Genomic DNA, 15,049 nt, shown 5'->3' with positions numbered 1-15,049 from the left:
CACCCTGCATGCATGATCTTAACGAACCTTAAAGCACTTAAATTTGACTTTGGTGTAGCCAGGATTACTAGAAGGTGTAAAGTTAGACGCTGGAGTTTCAGGACTCATGAAATTATTCATAAAGATTGAAATAATATTACAGTAAGCCAGTTAATGGCAACAAGAAAGGGTGGATTTGATCTTGCTTAAAGGTTCTGACAGGTTGCGAGGAGGCCCCTTGTTTTTCATCAGGCTGTACAGACTGACGGTAATCTCACTTCATCATCCTTTTATCACATGACATTTGTTTAAAGCCTCAGCTTACTGTACATTCCTCTGCTGTGACCTGTCAGCTGATTAGAGTCTTAGTAACAACACATTTCTTCGGGCTGGACTTGCAGTATTGTTATAGTAATACTGTACTCTATGCTTTGTCTTGTACATGCATAATACAGTGTGTATTGTTCCCTGTGACCTAAATATTACAGGTGTAGGTATTGGAGCAGAATTTGTGTTAAAGAAGAAGAAGCCCGCAGAGTGTAGTTTTGATATTTATTTTACAACTCATCAGCAATAATTTAGAATAGCATATGTGTAAAGCATTAACGAAATGTGCAACAGTTGCTCAAAATAAAAATCCATAGACTTCTACAACATTGACATAGACATGTATACTTCATGGTATATTCACAAAAAATCTATTTACAGACACACATGCCACTTTATATAACAGCTGATAATAGATTTGAGGCAAAACCAGCTGAAGAAAACTACGAAAGCAATATCATGTATGCAAAATACAATTAAAATCATCAGTTTATTCAGTCACATGTGTAACTTTAAAAAAGAAAAGCTGAACAACACTACACTTGCAGGAATTAATCTCTTAGAAAACAGGCCAAAAGGAAGTTCCTAAAACCGCAGTGATCCTAACTGATGGTCATATGACCACAGCTCATTTCCAACCTTTGTCAAATATTTGAAAAACAAGGTTTTACATAATGATAGCATATAACACAGAATTGGGGAATAGTCTGGCGTGTAGTGGGGCGCAGGGTTTCTAAATCTGATTATGATTTAAATCATTTTGCCCTGAAAGATCTAAAAATAGGCTGTTTTGTTAAAACGATTACTTAATCACTGTTTACTGCATGAAATTATCGTAAAGCATGTGGTGTCTCTGCCCTGTCCTCTGAAATGAAGTCATATTTTTATTTCAAAACAACTCAACACAATGAAAAGGTTCAAGGAGAGCTACAGTGCTAGACTTTTTAAAGTGATGAGGTGACTGTTGACGGGGAGTAAAAGCAGAAAAAAGTGCACTTTACATCTCAAAGAGTAAAGATCCTCCTACATACAAACTTTAACAGCTGGGAAAATACAGGTACATTCAATATCAAAGCTCTATAAGGTGCTATCCTACAATGTTTCCTGGAGGTACAGGAGGTCACTGCATCCCTGTGCCGAAATGCTTCACTCAGGGGAACGTACAATATGCTGGTCAAGCAGTCCCTTGTGAATGAAGGGTTTCTTCTTTCCATCATTCTAACAGATTACAGTGATTGTTTTTCTTCTGTCTTTTCTCTTCTTCATCACAAGGACGAACGACTAAAGGAAACCAGAGTAAACTCAGATCTGTTAAATGAGTTGAGGGCAGTCAGGCGTAATACCTCTCCCATGATGTTATTATTATCAAAGTGTAATTGGAGAAAGTAGCAGATTTTTTTTTTGTATGTGCTGGTAATGATGGAGATGGGGGGGGGCTACAATTCACTCAGGAGGGACAGTAATGTGCCTCCCAGTCAGCGTACCCCATGCAAAGTTGGGGATGAGGTATACTGTGGCAGAGCACTTCTTTTATAGGCCCGTTTAGTGCACATTTACATGTTCATGAATCAGACCGTCCTCCAGGTAATAATATTTACAGTCAGAGTCAGCCAAGCTCTTAACCTTGGCAGAGGTCAGTTGCAACTTCATACATCCAAACAGACTCGCTGATTGGGGGCTTGCGCACGCTGTTGTCTTACTCAAAGTTTTGGCACCAATGCTGCCATTTCAAAATATTTTATCAAAGAGGATAAAAAATTATCTCCAGCACAACATAGCCGTGTATTAATGTCGATCACTCGATAATCATTTAGACTGATTCATCTAGCATAAGTGCAAAAGGCACACGACGTCACAACTGTCCCCTGTTTCGCCAAGGTGCTGTACATGAGAAACTCTTCCGTGAAACCTCGTTTTGAAACTCTGCCAATTAAAAAAATGAAATACACAAACTCCTCACAACGCAAGGAAACACAGACAAATTAGCTCGTTTGACAGGCAGAAAACTGATCATGTGGGCTATTCTTGCTCTCCTGGGACGTATCAGCTGCGTCACCCTCTGCGTCGTTACTCGCGGGACTTTCCTCGCGCTCCTCAGGTGAGCCTGTCTCAGCCTCGTGTGACTCGTCGCTGTCTGGACTGTGGGAGTCACTGGACTGGGAAGAGGCTCCAAAGTGCGCAGACAAACCGGGGAAGGCGGCGGCTGCAGCCGCGGCCGCCGCTGCTGACGCGTGTGCGGGGTATAGCCAGGGGAAAGGGGACGCTAGAGCGGCCGCCGCTGGGTACATGTACTTTTCAATGTTGCTTTTATCGAAAAAAGGCATATACGACGCCGCGGCCGATGGGTTGATGAAGTAGAAAGGCATGCAAATAGGTGTCTGTTGTCCCACACTGCTTATTCCCATCAGAGAGTTCATTAATGCCAGATCAGGTCTGATGGGGTCTGTGCCGCCTAAACCGTTCCCAGGCCAGTTTATCTTTGGTTTTTTGGCAGCGCGATCATCTCCAAATTCTTGCTTGATCTTCACCGCCTTGTGTCCCTGCGCCTTGATGCGCTCACATTCTTTATCTTTGCCATCGGTCTTTTCAGCCTCGCCCCCGTATCCACTGTCCGTGTCCGTGTCATTCTCGTTAAGCTCCCCGCCTTGGGTCCTCTGGATGACCGGGACACAGTTGGCATGGCTGTCGGTTTTCTGCCCATCCTGTGCGTCCTCGGCGGGTAGCTGCTGCTGCTGGAGTGGCTGCGCGCCGGGCTGGAACTGCGCCAGCACCTTGTGAAGGTGGTTGATGAGCTGCGCGCACCTCTGCTCCCGTGTCGTCCAGTTCTCAAACTGACTCAGGTACTGCAGGACCTCTTTGGCACAGGCCTGGAACCCGGAGTGGAACGCATCCAGATCTGCATGAATGGAAGATTTCATTGACCGGTCTCCTGCAAAACATGCAGTTCAAAGATTGTCAGATCTGAATAATAAACTACATTAAATGGACGCGTCTCAAAAGCAGGTTTTGTCATCTTGTTGTATTCTTAAAATGCGCAGTTTGTCGATATACCCTGTATCTGATCTATTCGTGTATATTTTTTTCTCTCTAATATTTATACAATCCAACCACTCTCATAATGCAGTCCAATCTCACTGAAAATGATCAAGTTTGTTCATCTTACCATTCTGCAAAGCAATGATCTTTTGGTGCTGCTGCTCAGTGACAGCAGTCAGTGCGTTTAAATGTTTCAGTGTTAACTCCAGCACAACCGCCTTCTCCAAATGACCGAGCGTCTGTGGAGAAAAATAAAGGTTCAGATGGCTGTTTACGAGATCCCTGTCCTGTAAAACCAGGTTCGCTGAGCACATTCAAACTTTTTGTAGCGTCATGATCTCACCGAGAGCTTCAGATGCTCGGGGAGCAAATCCTTCAGCTGGCCAATACATTCGTTGATTCTGTCTCTCCTCTTCTTCTCTATCAGTCGGTGTGGTAACTTGTATGCGTCCTGTTGGCAAAGCAGACGTGTTTACTGTATTAAAACACGAATACATATCTATGTTAAAAGTTGCTGTATTAAGTCCTACACATATATATGAATTCTGCGGAGGGTTGGTTCATGAAAACAACGAACTAAACGCTAAGACTAAGTGAGCATAGGAAACCGCGCGCACCTTCCCACCATCCTCTCGTTTTATTCCTCTTTTGGACTTGCACATGTAGAGCGAGGGGTAATCCATCCTAAAGTAAACAGGAAAGTGTCCGATTATTCACCTGGTTGTCATAACACTCTATTAGACATAGTTTGACAGAGTTTGCCAAAAGCGACACTCACCCCAAAAAATCTGCGTGCTCCAGGAACTGCCTGTCCTGTAAATGCGGTATTCTTTCATCCATCACTTCTGTGCTGCTCGCTGTCCGCTCCTGTGTTTCTTTGGGGGGCTGTTTGTTATTCCACGACCCGCAGACGGACGGCTGAGGGAGATGGTGCACAGTGCGTGTCCTCCAGTGGAGCTGCGATTCAGACTGATGTCTATAGTTGCCTGAGCTGCCACTTCGCAAAGCCGTCTGTGCTGTGGTTAGAGCGCACGCGCGCCTCCGGTAGGGAACAGCTTCCGACTCACGTGTAGCCTGCACCAGCACAAAGTCCGGTAATTAGACCTTCCCTGTGTCATAGCAGCTATCGACGCTGTTCCTATAGCGATGTAGTCCAAACACTTTTCGACCTGGTTGTTGAAACGTGATTCATGCGCGCAGTGCAGCAGAGGAAAAAGACGCACAGCCGTGAAGAAGAGACAGACTAGTGCACATGAGCATGCAGCTCTCTAATGGTGGCGCATGTGGCATAGCGTGTCTCCTAAACTTTGCACCTTTGCACAAGCCGAGTGCGGACTGATACGTGACACGCTGATTAAGATCAAACGTGATGAACAATTAGAAATCACCAAACTCTCTTGCACATATTCAAGTTTAGACTGAACCCCCACGTCCTAAATGGCCCCCCGCCTTTACAAATATTTGTCCATTAAAAACAACAACAACAGAAGTTAAAGATAAGCAAATACAGAGCGTAATGTGTGTGTGTGTGTGTGTGTGTCGGGCGCGTTCGTGCGCGTCTGTCACTCTGTGCTGTTGCCCGGAGCAGGGCAGGGTAACCTATTCACACATCTCCAGTCGTTTCAAAGCTGCGTTGTCAGTAACCATGGCACCGGCCCAGCTGTGTGCTCAAACACGTGATTCGCGGTTCTTTATTAACCTCAGCATGGATGCTGTTCTCCCACCTTCACCGTCTTTGTCTAATAATAAAACACTAACAAAAATGTGACAAAGATTGGCGGGGTAATTGCCCAACGAGGTTTTGTGACTGTGACTTTTTGATTTGTCTGATCATCTAAAACACCCAGTATCCAAAGAATGGTCAGATTTCCCTAAAATCATTTAAAGTCAATCGCTGTGTGGTGTTATAGCTTTATCTCCCGGGGGAAAGTCAGCAAGATCCAGAACTTTCTACATTACAAGTGTCATAAGTTTTATAAATAACCCCAGGACATTAATTTGATTGTCAGCGACTCCTGTTCGCTGCTTGTGAACATTAAAGTGCTCAAAAACACTAACATCTGAGCTCATGTAATGCCCTCACATGCCTTATGATCACATTACTTCTTCCTGTAAGTCATGTGACTGTTTCTGGCTAGCAGCATATGGCTCTCTTGTGTAACAGTGCTGACAAAGAACGATCCAGTCACTCCTGCTCTCAAATGAAGTGTGACCTCCTCTCTGCTGGCTTCTCATTAACTCATACCTGCTGATTTGCCTCTGTACTTTCCCTTTCTTGTTTTCACTGTGACTACAAGTGAAATTATCTCACAGTCGTATGTTGGAATCCCCCTTTGTGTCTTCCTGCCCCCCCCCTCCCTTCTCTTCCTTTCCTCCACAGTATGCTCCCTGCTCTATATGTGGCACTGGAGCCGCTTTAGGAATCCAGTCCAAATGTTTTCCATATTAGTTCAGAGCCTTCTCTGTTTTCAAATAGCAGCCGTGCAGGGCTTATGGTGAGAGGAGGCCTTGGCAGGGAGGGGGGAAGGGAGAGAGGCAGACGACAGACAGGCTCATCCACCCCAAACACTGCAACAGTAAAAGTCAAGAGTACAGAGGGAAGAGTGTAAAGAAAGGAGGAGAAATGGGGCAAGGGCAAAAAGGTTCCTCAGACAACAAGGAAGGCAAGAAGAAGAGAGATGAAAGCCCAGCGCCAGAGGACAGCCATAAGTGCAGAGTCTGTCGCTTCCCCCTGCTCGTCGCCCTGCTCCAGCTGCTTTTGGGGGTGGCCGTCACTGCCGTGGCCTTCCTTATGTTGGCCATCAGCCCCTCACTCCTGGCCAGGGAGACGCCACACTGGGCTGGAATCATTGTAAGCTTCATCCTTATGCTCTAACATCAGCCACTACACTTTTGCATGAATTGTGATGAGTGTGATACTTCTGCATGATCCTCGGTGTGTTCGTCAGCGTGTTGTCCATCTTCACCACACCGCACGTCAGCGCTGGCCCTTACCCATCTGTCTCAGCCAGGCGCTCACTGTCTCCATCTGTCATATTTATACACCTGAATCTCCAATACGTTGCAGTCACTAGGGCCTGCATGCACCTTCTGCTGTACTTATGGTATGTCCAACAAATCCCCAACATCTGGCCTGATGAGACGAGACAGTCATATCGCACCGTGCCATGTTCCAGCTCGATCTCTCAACATCTTAGTAGCATCTAAAATGCCTTGATATTGTTTGAAAAGATGATGTGCAGGTATTTCCTACTTGTTTACAACTCATCGTGCTTGCCATCCGTCTTAAAAATAAAACACACATATGCCATACATTTGATCCAAAAGTTGAACCTTGACCATACAGACAGCTAAAGATAAGCTGTATGCATAAATCAGGTTTATGTGTGAAATAATTTGTGCAATTTCAAAAATGAGCAACCAGAAAAGTTTTCCAAAGAACATTAAATCGCCTTAAATGCCTGAAAACGTGAACTTGCATGTGCAATATTGTATGGAAATTTAAGTTGGTGTACTTTAAGGAATTGAAGTGCTATTCAGAGTTAAGGTACTGAAGTAATACGACAAGTCAGTTGAAATGTTAGAGCTAAAGTCAGTTTCAATCAGTTAAAATTCAACCATGTCAAATAATGAGAGAGGACATCGAGTTGTCAGTTTGTGTGTAAGACTGGGTGAAATTACATTTAAAGGTATGAGATGAATGTTTGTGTCAGTTAACCAATAAACAACGCAATCATTTGAAATTTTGTATTGATAAATGACTTTTAACACGCTAAAACCAGCCAAAGTATCAGTTAAAGTGTAAGCACCCAAGACACTTTGACGCTCCGTTAAAGCGTAAGTTGTTCTATGTGAGCAGTTATTAACTGTCACCATGCAATTTGTCAAATAAACAACAAAAAGGTAACTTTTACTTATCAGTTTGGAAGAAAACATAGAGTCACATTTTGGTGATTGAATAAACACGTGTTGTTCCTGTTTGGATCTTGTCCTAGCCTATCACAGACACCATCTGCTCTCAAAAACATCCCTGGACATCAACATCCCGAGTTAGATCCTCACGAGATTCAGCCGAGTGAAAAACACGGAGGTCATCAAGACCCTTCCTGAGTGCTTAAGAACCTGGGAAAAACATTTAAATAAGATGCTGCATGTTAGTCACAAGACTCCAATTTCACAGAACAGATCGAGTGTGAGCGTGTCTGTGTGTGTGTGTGTGAGAGAGAGAGAGGGAGAAAGAGAGAGAGTAATGTAATCAGATGACAGCTTACTGCTGAATCATGCAATATTAAGAGACACACTGAAAACCTGGACGCAGAGTATCTTCTAGAACAGGGCTGCCAAAACTTTGTCTCTTGGAGGCCCAAAACCAGAACTTAACAGTGGGACAAGGGCTGATAGAAAGGATTTATTTAGCTGTATGATACCGTAAAGTGAGGGTCCCAAGTTCTCTTAATTGACTCACCTCCTGTGCAAAGTATCACTCTACCCACTATATTCACATTGTCCAAAATCATTTATAATTAGAGATCCTTCATATTTAAAGAACATTTTTCTGTCACAAAAAAGAAAACACAAAGAATTTTTTTCTCACTAGAAACATATGGAGGGCCAGATTGAACCTTGTGGTGTGTTCACAGGGCCCCACTTTGGGCAACTCTTTTTTAAAAGAAGACTCTTGTTTCTGGGCTTGATCTACCAGCAAACATGCACACACGCTAATATATTCTGTATAACAGCAAGAAGGAACAAATATAATAACACAAGAGCACAGGTCGACTGCACTCTGATACAGATACTGCAAAATGAGTACTGCGTTGATATTTCATTGTTCCGATATGAGCGAAAGTCAAATATTTTTTGATGTGTTGTTGCAGCTGTGTTTAGTTTCCATCGTGGGCTTCATCCTGTACTGTGTCACCTATCTTCCTGATGAGAGAACGTCTATGCAGTTCATTGGCAAGGTGAGTCTAAACACGTACAGAGTGCACACATCCGTCATGTCACGTAGTGTGTAGTCAAATCAGGCTCTTTATCTTTGCAGTTTAAAACTGACCACATGCTTGTGGTAGAATTTTAGTTGCAGTAAATTTCTGATTATATGAGAAGACCTTCAGAGAACAATGTTTTGCTCATTATAATTTAGATGGCTGTTCTTGGTGAACTGTTACTGTAAATGGCATAGAGAAAAAGGAATTCAACTGCATTCGTGTTGAAAAGATCTCTGCGGGGATTCCTATGAGTGGATGAGTGCATTCATTAATGTGACTTGATTGTTCAGCTTAATTAACTGTACAATATATGCAGTTGGAATTTCAAGGCAATTAAAATCAGTCCACCATTTTTTTCCACTGAGAAGCAGCTCCTTGGCAGCAGCATCCACTTTTTTATTTTGTCTGGTTTGTGCGTGCATACCAGGATCAAATATGTACATGTGCTGTGAAGAGGCCATGTCAAAATTTTGCATGAAGAAGAGCAGCTAATTTGCAAAATGGTCTGAGCAGAAAAGCATGATAAAAAGCCAGTTCCAAGTGCGTTTGTACTGGGGAGTTTTAAATCTCATCAGACTGTTTGCGTTGCCATAATCACACTGATATTCTTGATGTACATCCTGTTATACAACGTTTGCAAAGCAGACTTTGGAAATATTAAAATGTATTTTAAGAACTTGTTATTGAAAATATCCATATTTCCTCTGTTGTTCAACATGTTAAAATTTCAACTGCTCATATTTTCTTACTTTTCTCATCCGTAACTACTTTTGTATCAAACTAAATCCAAATATATCACTCCTTTAAGTTAACAATGTGTATGCCAGAACAGCTGTAAGCAGCCTTAATATCTCTTTTTCTGGTGCTCAGTTCAAATGTGCTCTAATTTATTAATGTCATCAATTCAAACACATCATTGATCTCATGGCCTCACTTCATTTATTCTTATCTTAAGGATTTAAGACTTCACAATCAGTTCATTTATTCATTTTAGTTGCTCTTGGCGCAACGTGAGCAATAAGTCACCTTTCTTTTTACTTGGCATAGAAAATGTGCTGTGGTGGAGACATTTTGAAGTTAAGTGTTGTCAGGTGAAGATACTGGCTCTCTGATAACCCTCTCCAGTAATGATGTATTGTGTCAAGATGCTCGGTTTCCTCTTCAATTGTGGAAACAATAACAACATGACCGTTGACTTCTTTCTGTTTCTACCTGCTTTGGGGTTCCCAATCATGAGATCGTCCATCATTTAGTGAAGGACAACACATTCAGCCAAGTACTTGTTGATGCACTTGCTGTATGTACATTTCCTTGTAACCGGCCTACTACTTCAGATTTCACAGCTGCTCCAAAATTAACATAAATGCCATTTTGAATCAAGCACCGCTCATCAGTTGCATAATTCCATAAGCAGCATGTAACTGAGATCAAAATACACCAGTAAATGAGGGTTCCTGTTATGTAAGTGATGGCTTAAGATGAAGGTTTAGTGTTATTGAGATTGTGCAGTTGCATAAATAACACAAAGCCTCTGTCACATTTTACAACTGTATTTTTAGACAATCTCTTTTGTTCAAACTCACACAGGATGTTCACTAAAAGTGGGAAGCGGCTGTAGCTGCAGGGCAGTCTTGCATGTGCTGTGTTTCATCTGTTCTGAGAGCTGGGCTCCTGTTCTGAGGGTCAGACCTTTCCCTGCAGTATCATGGGTAATCTCTTTAACTTGCCATAGGCACTGAGCCAGCACGTCTGTTTCTAAGCTACAGTTTTGGCACTCCGGGTTAATCACGAGACAACAGACTAAAGCAGGAGCCAGATTTCTAGGATAAAAAACACACAGAGCCGAAGATAAGAAAAGGTTTACCGATCAAAGGTTTCGAGGTAAAAGAGCAAGACCTTTAACTTGTCCTCTGCCCTTCTACAGCTCCTGTACTTCATCCTGTGCACAATCGGTCTGGTCATTTCAGTGCTGGTCGTGGCGTTCGCTGGATATCACCACTCACAGACCAGTAAGTTAAGCTGTAAGGAGGTGGGCGAGAGCTGCGTGTGCACGCTGGCTCAGAATGACCCAATAGCACGCACCTTCACCTATGAGGGAGTCAGTGACTGCGAGGTGATCACTGGGACACTCACACTCTACTTCGTGATCCAGATTGTGCTGAACCTGGCCCAGGCACTCGTCTGTACCATTGGTGCCTTCATCATGTGGAAGCACCGTTATCAGGTTTTTTTTGCTGGTCTTCAGATTGGCTCTCCCTCCTCCAAACAGTGGCAGAAAGTTTAGCACGTGGACGACAGAATTGATGACTCTGGTCAGGCAGATCATAAGGGATGGTAATGGAGCCGTGTGATTACACTCTGGACAAATGTGTTTTTACTGATGTCAGTTTATACTAATCTTTTTGTGGTAGTTGTACTGTACGGCTTTTTGCACAAATTTTGTATACTCTATAAGTGACTTTGTACTTCCTGTGTCCAGTGTTATGAAAATAACTTGAATAGATAAAGAGGAGCAAAACAACAGATCTATTTTTGAAAAACTAATCCAGTTATTTGTGTTCCTTGGTAATGAATTTTTCACAATGTTTCTAATCATCTCGACCTTTACTCTCGTCACATACAGCTCTCACACGGCTGTAGTGCCAGACAAATTAGAAGCAAACTTTGAAACCAGAGCAGCTCATTTGTTATGCACTTAACTCCAAAAATGTACATGCTCTTGCAAAATATCTTTTATTTTGGCCTACAGAGATTTAATGGTCATGATTAGTTGCTCTAGTCACACTTTAGGTGGCACACAAAGTAACTGTGTTGTCAAATTACAGTTAGCAAAGACACTGTCCGTGAAAAGGTCACCCGTTGGAGAAAGAAAATATGGAGAAGAAAATATTAGAGATTTGTCATTTAAAATCCTAATTTAATGAAAAAAGCATCACATTAGTTATTCGTTTGTTGCTTTTCAATCAGAAAATTACATTATAGTGACTTGACTATTGACTATATTGACTTAATTAATCCCATGAAGAACTCTGTTTTGTTTCTTTTGCTACTATACAAACGTATGCAGCTCAGTAATACTCCAAACAGTTCAGTTACATGAATTAAAAAACAGATCCTGACAGCGGTAGCACAATCTGCACAGAGTACACTTTGTGAGACTGGATCCAGACTGAACTGGGCTGTGGCTTGCGAAGGTGGATGCCAGGCCAGTAGCCAGCATGACTCAAACAGCCTGTAGGAGTCAAGCTACTGCAGCCACAAAGGGAGGGAGGAAGGGGCCAGGGTGAGGAAAGGGGGACTCAGACAGGCAGCTGGACTTTGAGTAACTAAATCATCTCACTGTGTTTACAGCGTTTCAGTTGTTTTCATTCAGGAAGGACAGGCCAGAAGGGATGAAGCAACAGCACCATTTTAAGTTTGTCTTTGTAAAATGCTTTGTCTTATGCAAAGGTTCAGCTTTGCTTACGGTCATCTCAGGTGCAGACAGCGGTCACCTGGAGTTTATACACGATGAACATGGAATGGGAAAGGGGAGGCAGTTTCCATGGCAAATCAGATGAAATGTGCTCAGAGGGAGAGTGTAATTAGTGCTCAAAGTTACATCTATTTTGAAAAAAAATGAGCATTGACTTGGGGAGGATGCAAAGAAATATGATTTTGCACAGAAGCCTTTTAATGTGTTGTTTGAGGAGCATTTCATTGAATAAAGAAGAAAAGTGCCAAGAAGTGCGTCTCCCTTTTTTTAAGACTGTAATGCTGCTCGAATACTGTTTCAGTTACGTATGCTTTCCTTTCTCCTGTTTTGTCACAGCACATATACAGTTAAGACACACAGACGGACCAGAGGCGTCACTTTTATTCAAATGAACGCCTTTGCTTTTGTTATTAATTGCATTTTAATTAGTGAAGAATTGAAGCTGAGCAGAAAGACAATCAGGGAGCAGCTGTGATTATGCATGTTCTGAACCATAACCATGTTTACGCTGTACAAAATACAGAACACCTAAACGAGTCCAGTATATCATTACAGTTATATGTGGGGCTTATAATGCATTATGATTATCAGTCAATTACAGTAAGGACTCATAGTTCAGGATCCATCTGTAATATTGCATGCTTCATCATAATGTTTTGTTGCCGGTGGTTAGCAACATGCTTTATCAAAGTGATTATTATTATACTGTATGGACTATTGTAGCACATGATGAGTCCTTACTACAACTTTACAGTTTTACAGCGTTATAAAAGCTCCATCAGTTAGCGCGTAGCCAAAAAACATTTTGAATGCTTTTACTGATTAGCAAGAGATAAAGTATCTGACTGCTTATAGTGATCAACTGATAGGTGTCCTTAGCATCATTCTGTCTTGGCGAGACAAGTCTTCATTTCATTTATTTCTTTTTTTTAAATTAAGAGACATTATCCCATTTTGACTCAGCAGCGATGGAGCTCAGTTGCGTAAGAAAGCAAAGATAATCAAAGCTGAGAAATATCAGGATATTAAAAGTGATACATTATTGTGAGAGTGATTTATCAGTTGTGTTGAATGATGTATTTCACACACTGTAAAAGCTCACACACATACATACCAAGTCTACACGTGATGAGGGACGGGCAAGTTTGCAACGTTTTTCCATGTGCTCGCTCAGTGTTATGATGTTGAAGCATCATGTGACTATGAAGGCTCAATCTCGCAGGCCAGACACCGGAAGTCACATGCCAGTCATCGCGGTGGGGGCAAGTGTATTTATAAAAATGCCAGCAAGGAAGGACCATCCACTCTCAGAATTCTGTGTGGTCAACTAATCATTCAGGGCAAAAAAAAAAACACAAAACCAAACACTGAATGATATTTGATTCTGGAGGCTGCTGTTGCTGCTGAGTCTTTAAAGGGGACTGCAGAAGACAGAAGATCGATATTTGTATTGATACAAATTACAACATCTTTCACAGCAGCAAGAACACAACAAAACTCTGATTCAGTATTTAAAGTATGCAGCTAATAACGTTATATGTTTATCTGCAGTATGTATAGTTTATATCCAGTGAAACATATAGTTTAAATCTAAATGAATCTTCTTGCAAGATGTCTTTATGGTCAAGTCCTTTCGGTGCATCAAAGTGAAGTCGTCTGACTCACTCTCAGTGGGTAAAGAAGTGCTTGCAGCCACAGAGGTGTTTGGGACATTGCCTTGTATTTATTGACCGTCTTTGGGTGTTTCCTCACTCTCACTAATGCACACAGGCTAAGCACGTGGCACTTGACTGTGGTTTGCAAAGAGATGACTGTGATCCAAATGTGTCTAAGGTTGTGTTCATAAAGTAAATAATAAACTGCCCACATACATTTAAGAGGTTCAGTCTGTTCTGAGAGGATGAAATGAGACAGAACATCTTGTGTATTTTTCCAAGCTGATTCCCCACCTCCAAGTCATTTCAATTTTTTCTGTGAAGTAGACACCACAGGTTAAGTTTTTTTTTTTCTCCGTGATTAAAACCATCCTAATAAATTTCATCGGATAAAATGTGTGTGTTTGTTTAGTATCGTGCTATGGCAGTACCACTTTTGCCAGACCAGTAATGATGGCCCTGGTATTATCCTCTCCCCTCCCTTCCCTTTCTGAGTCCAATGCATTCCAGTAATGCTGCTCTTTACCCTTCTTGTCTACGCAGTGACAGCTGCTCACCATTATGGCACTGCATGAGCTAATTTTAATGGCTGTCACAGGCAGCAGGAGAAAATGCAGGCCTGCCAGCGTAAACAACGAACTGAAGCCAAGAAGGATGGGCTTCTCTGTGGAGGCTAAATGACAGGATGGGATGAAAGACCAGTTGAGGCCTTTCTTCGTTTACCATCTCAAATATGTTACACAGACACAAACACAGAGATAATCAACTAACCCCAGATTTTAATTATGCATTTCCACAAGTAGAGTGTGAAATCACAAACATGTGTGAATGAAGACATATAACCAGTGTTTCATACCTATAAAGGAATTTCATTTCTTTCTGAATAAACACATTGCATCCCAAAGGAAGAACACAGATGTTTCTCACATCTTTTAGAAGTTTCTTACTTTTTCTGTCTGATGTACTTTCACAGTCCTGTCAGATGTACCGAGGTAGCTCTTCATCTACACCACCTGTCGTGTTTCTAATGCTTTTCAACTGCATGCTGATTCATACTATTTATTATCTAAAAATGGTTACTACAATTTCTCGATAGAAGAATTGAACTGTGTGTCTGTTTCTTTGTACTTCTGTTATTTACTTTAACTTTTAAAAGAGTATTAGTCTTATCTAATAGCATAAGACTGTGCTATATGTTTCACTGGATACAAACTATACTCATGAAGAAGGCTGAAGCAAGAACAAAGGCTAAAATCCAGTCTGTTCTGGTCTAAATGGCTTCAATTGAATGTCAAGATGTGGCAAACAAAAACAGTACCGTGACGGCATGTACAGTGCATCTGTGCTTTCTTTAATATTAGATGACTACCCCTGCTGCATGAGCCGAAATATGACCTTGCCTTTTCATAGGTCCTGTGCTCCCTTCATGGACAAGTACAAGTGTGAGTAAACACTGAGTGTGTGGGTTGGGGGGTGCCGAGGGGGTCAGGGTGAGTGTGGGGGAGCGCTCACTCATCCCCAACAGCAACAAGGACCGAAATGCACTCTACTAGAAAGCTGCTGACTGAAAGCACACCAAAGAGTCT

General features: G+C 42.1%; 2 protein-coding genes across 3 annotated transcripts; one reads left to right on the top strand and one right to left on the bottom strand.

Moving 5' to 3' along the window:
- Positions 1-535: 535 nt before the first annotated feature.
- Positions 536-4,763, bottom strand: bhlhe41 (basic helix-loop-helix family, member e41). Of its 2 annotated transcripts, none has more exons than XM_046393732.1 (5): positions 4,121-4,763; positions 3,960-4,026; positions 3,686-3,793; positions 3,470-3,581; positions 536-3,202 (listed from the first exon to the last, which is right to left on the bottom strand). In XM_046393732.1, the coding sequence occupies exons 1-5, from the start codon at positions 4,180-4,182 to the stop codon at positions 2,289-2,291; spliced, it is 1,263 nt and encodes a 420-aa protein (XP_046249688.1). In that variant the 5' UTR covers positions 4,183-4,763; the 3' UTR covers positions 536-2,288. The 2 variants fall into 2 exon arrangements, with proteins under 2 accessions (XP_046249688.1, XP_046249687.1); XM_046393731.1 differs by having other exon boundaries at positions 536-3,235; positions 4,121-4,753.
- A 996-nt stretch (positions 4,764-5,759) lies between these two features.
- On the top strand, positions 5,760-12,059 carry sspn (sarcospan (Kras oncogene-associated gene)). The gene is made up of 3 exons (XM_046393733.1): positions 5,760-6,193; positions 8,220-8,306; positions 10,258-12,059. Exons 1-3 carry the CDS (start codon positions 5,966-5,968, stop codon positions 10,615-10,617), a joined length of 675 nt encoding a protein of 224 aa, XP_046249689.1. The 5' UTR covers positions 5,760-5,965; the 3' UTR covers positions 10,618-12,059.
- Positions 12,060-15,049: the final 2,990 nt, after the last annotated feature.

This window comes from Scatophagus argus, chromosome 7 (assembly GCF_020382885.2).
Source record: "Scatophagus argus isolate fScaArg1 chromosome 7, fScaArg1.pri, whole genome shotgun sequence".
NCBI classification, from domain to species: domain Eukaryota; kingdom Metazoa; phylum Chordata; class Actinopteri; family Scatophagidae; genus Scatophagus; species Scatophagus argus.
Note: the sequence above shows the minus strand (reverse complement) of the source record. Positions and strands in the feature narration are given on the sequence as shown.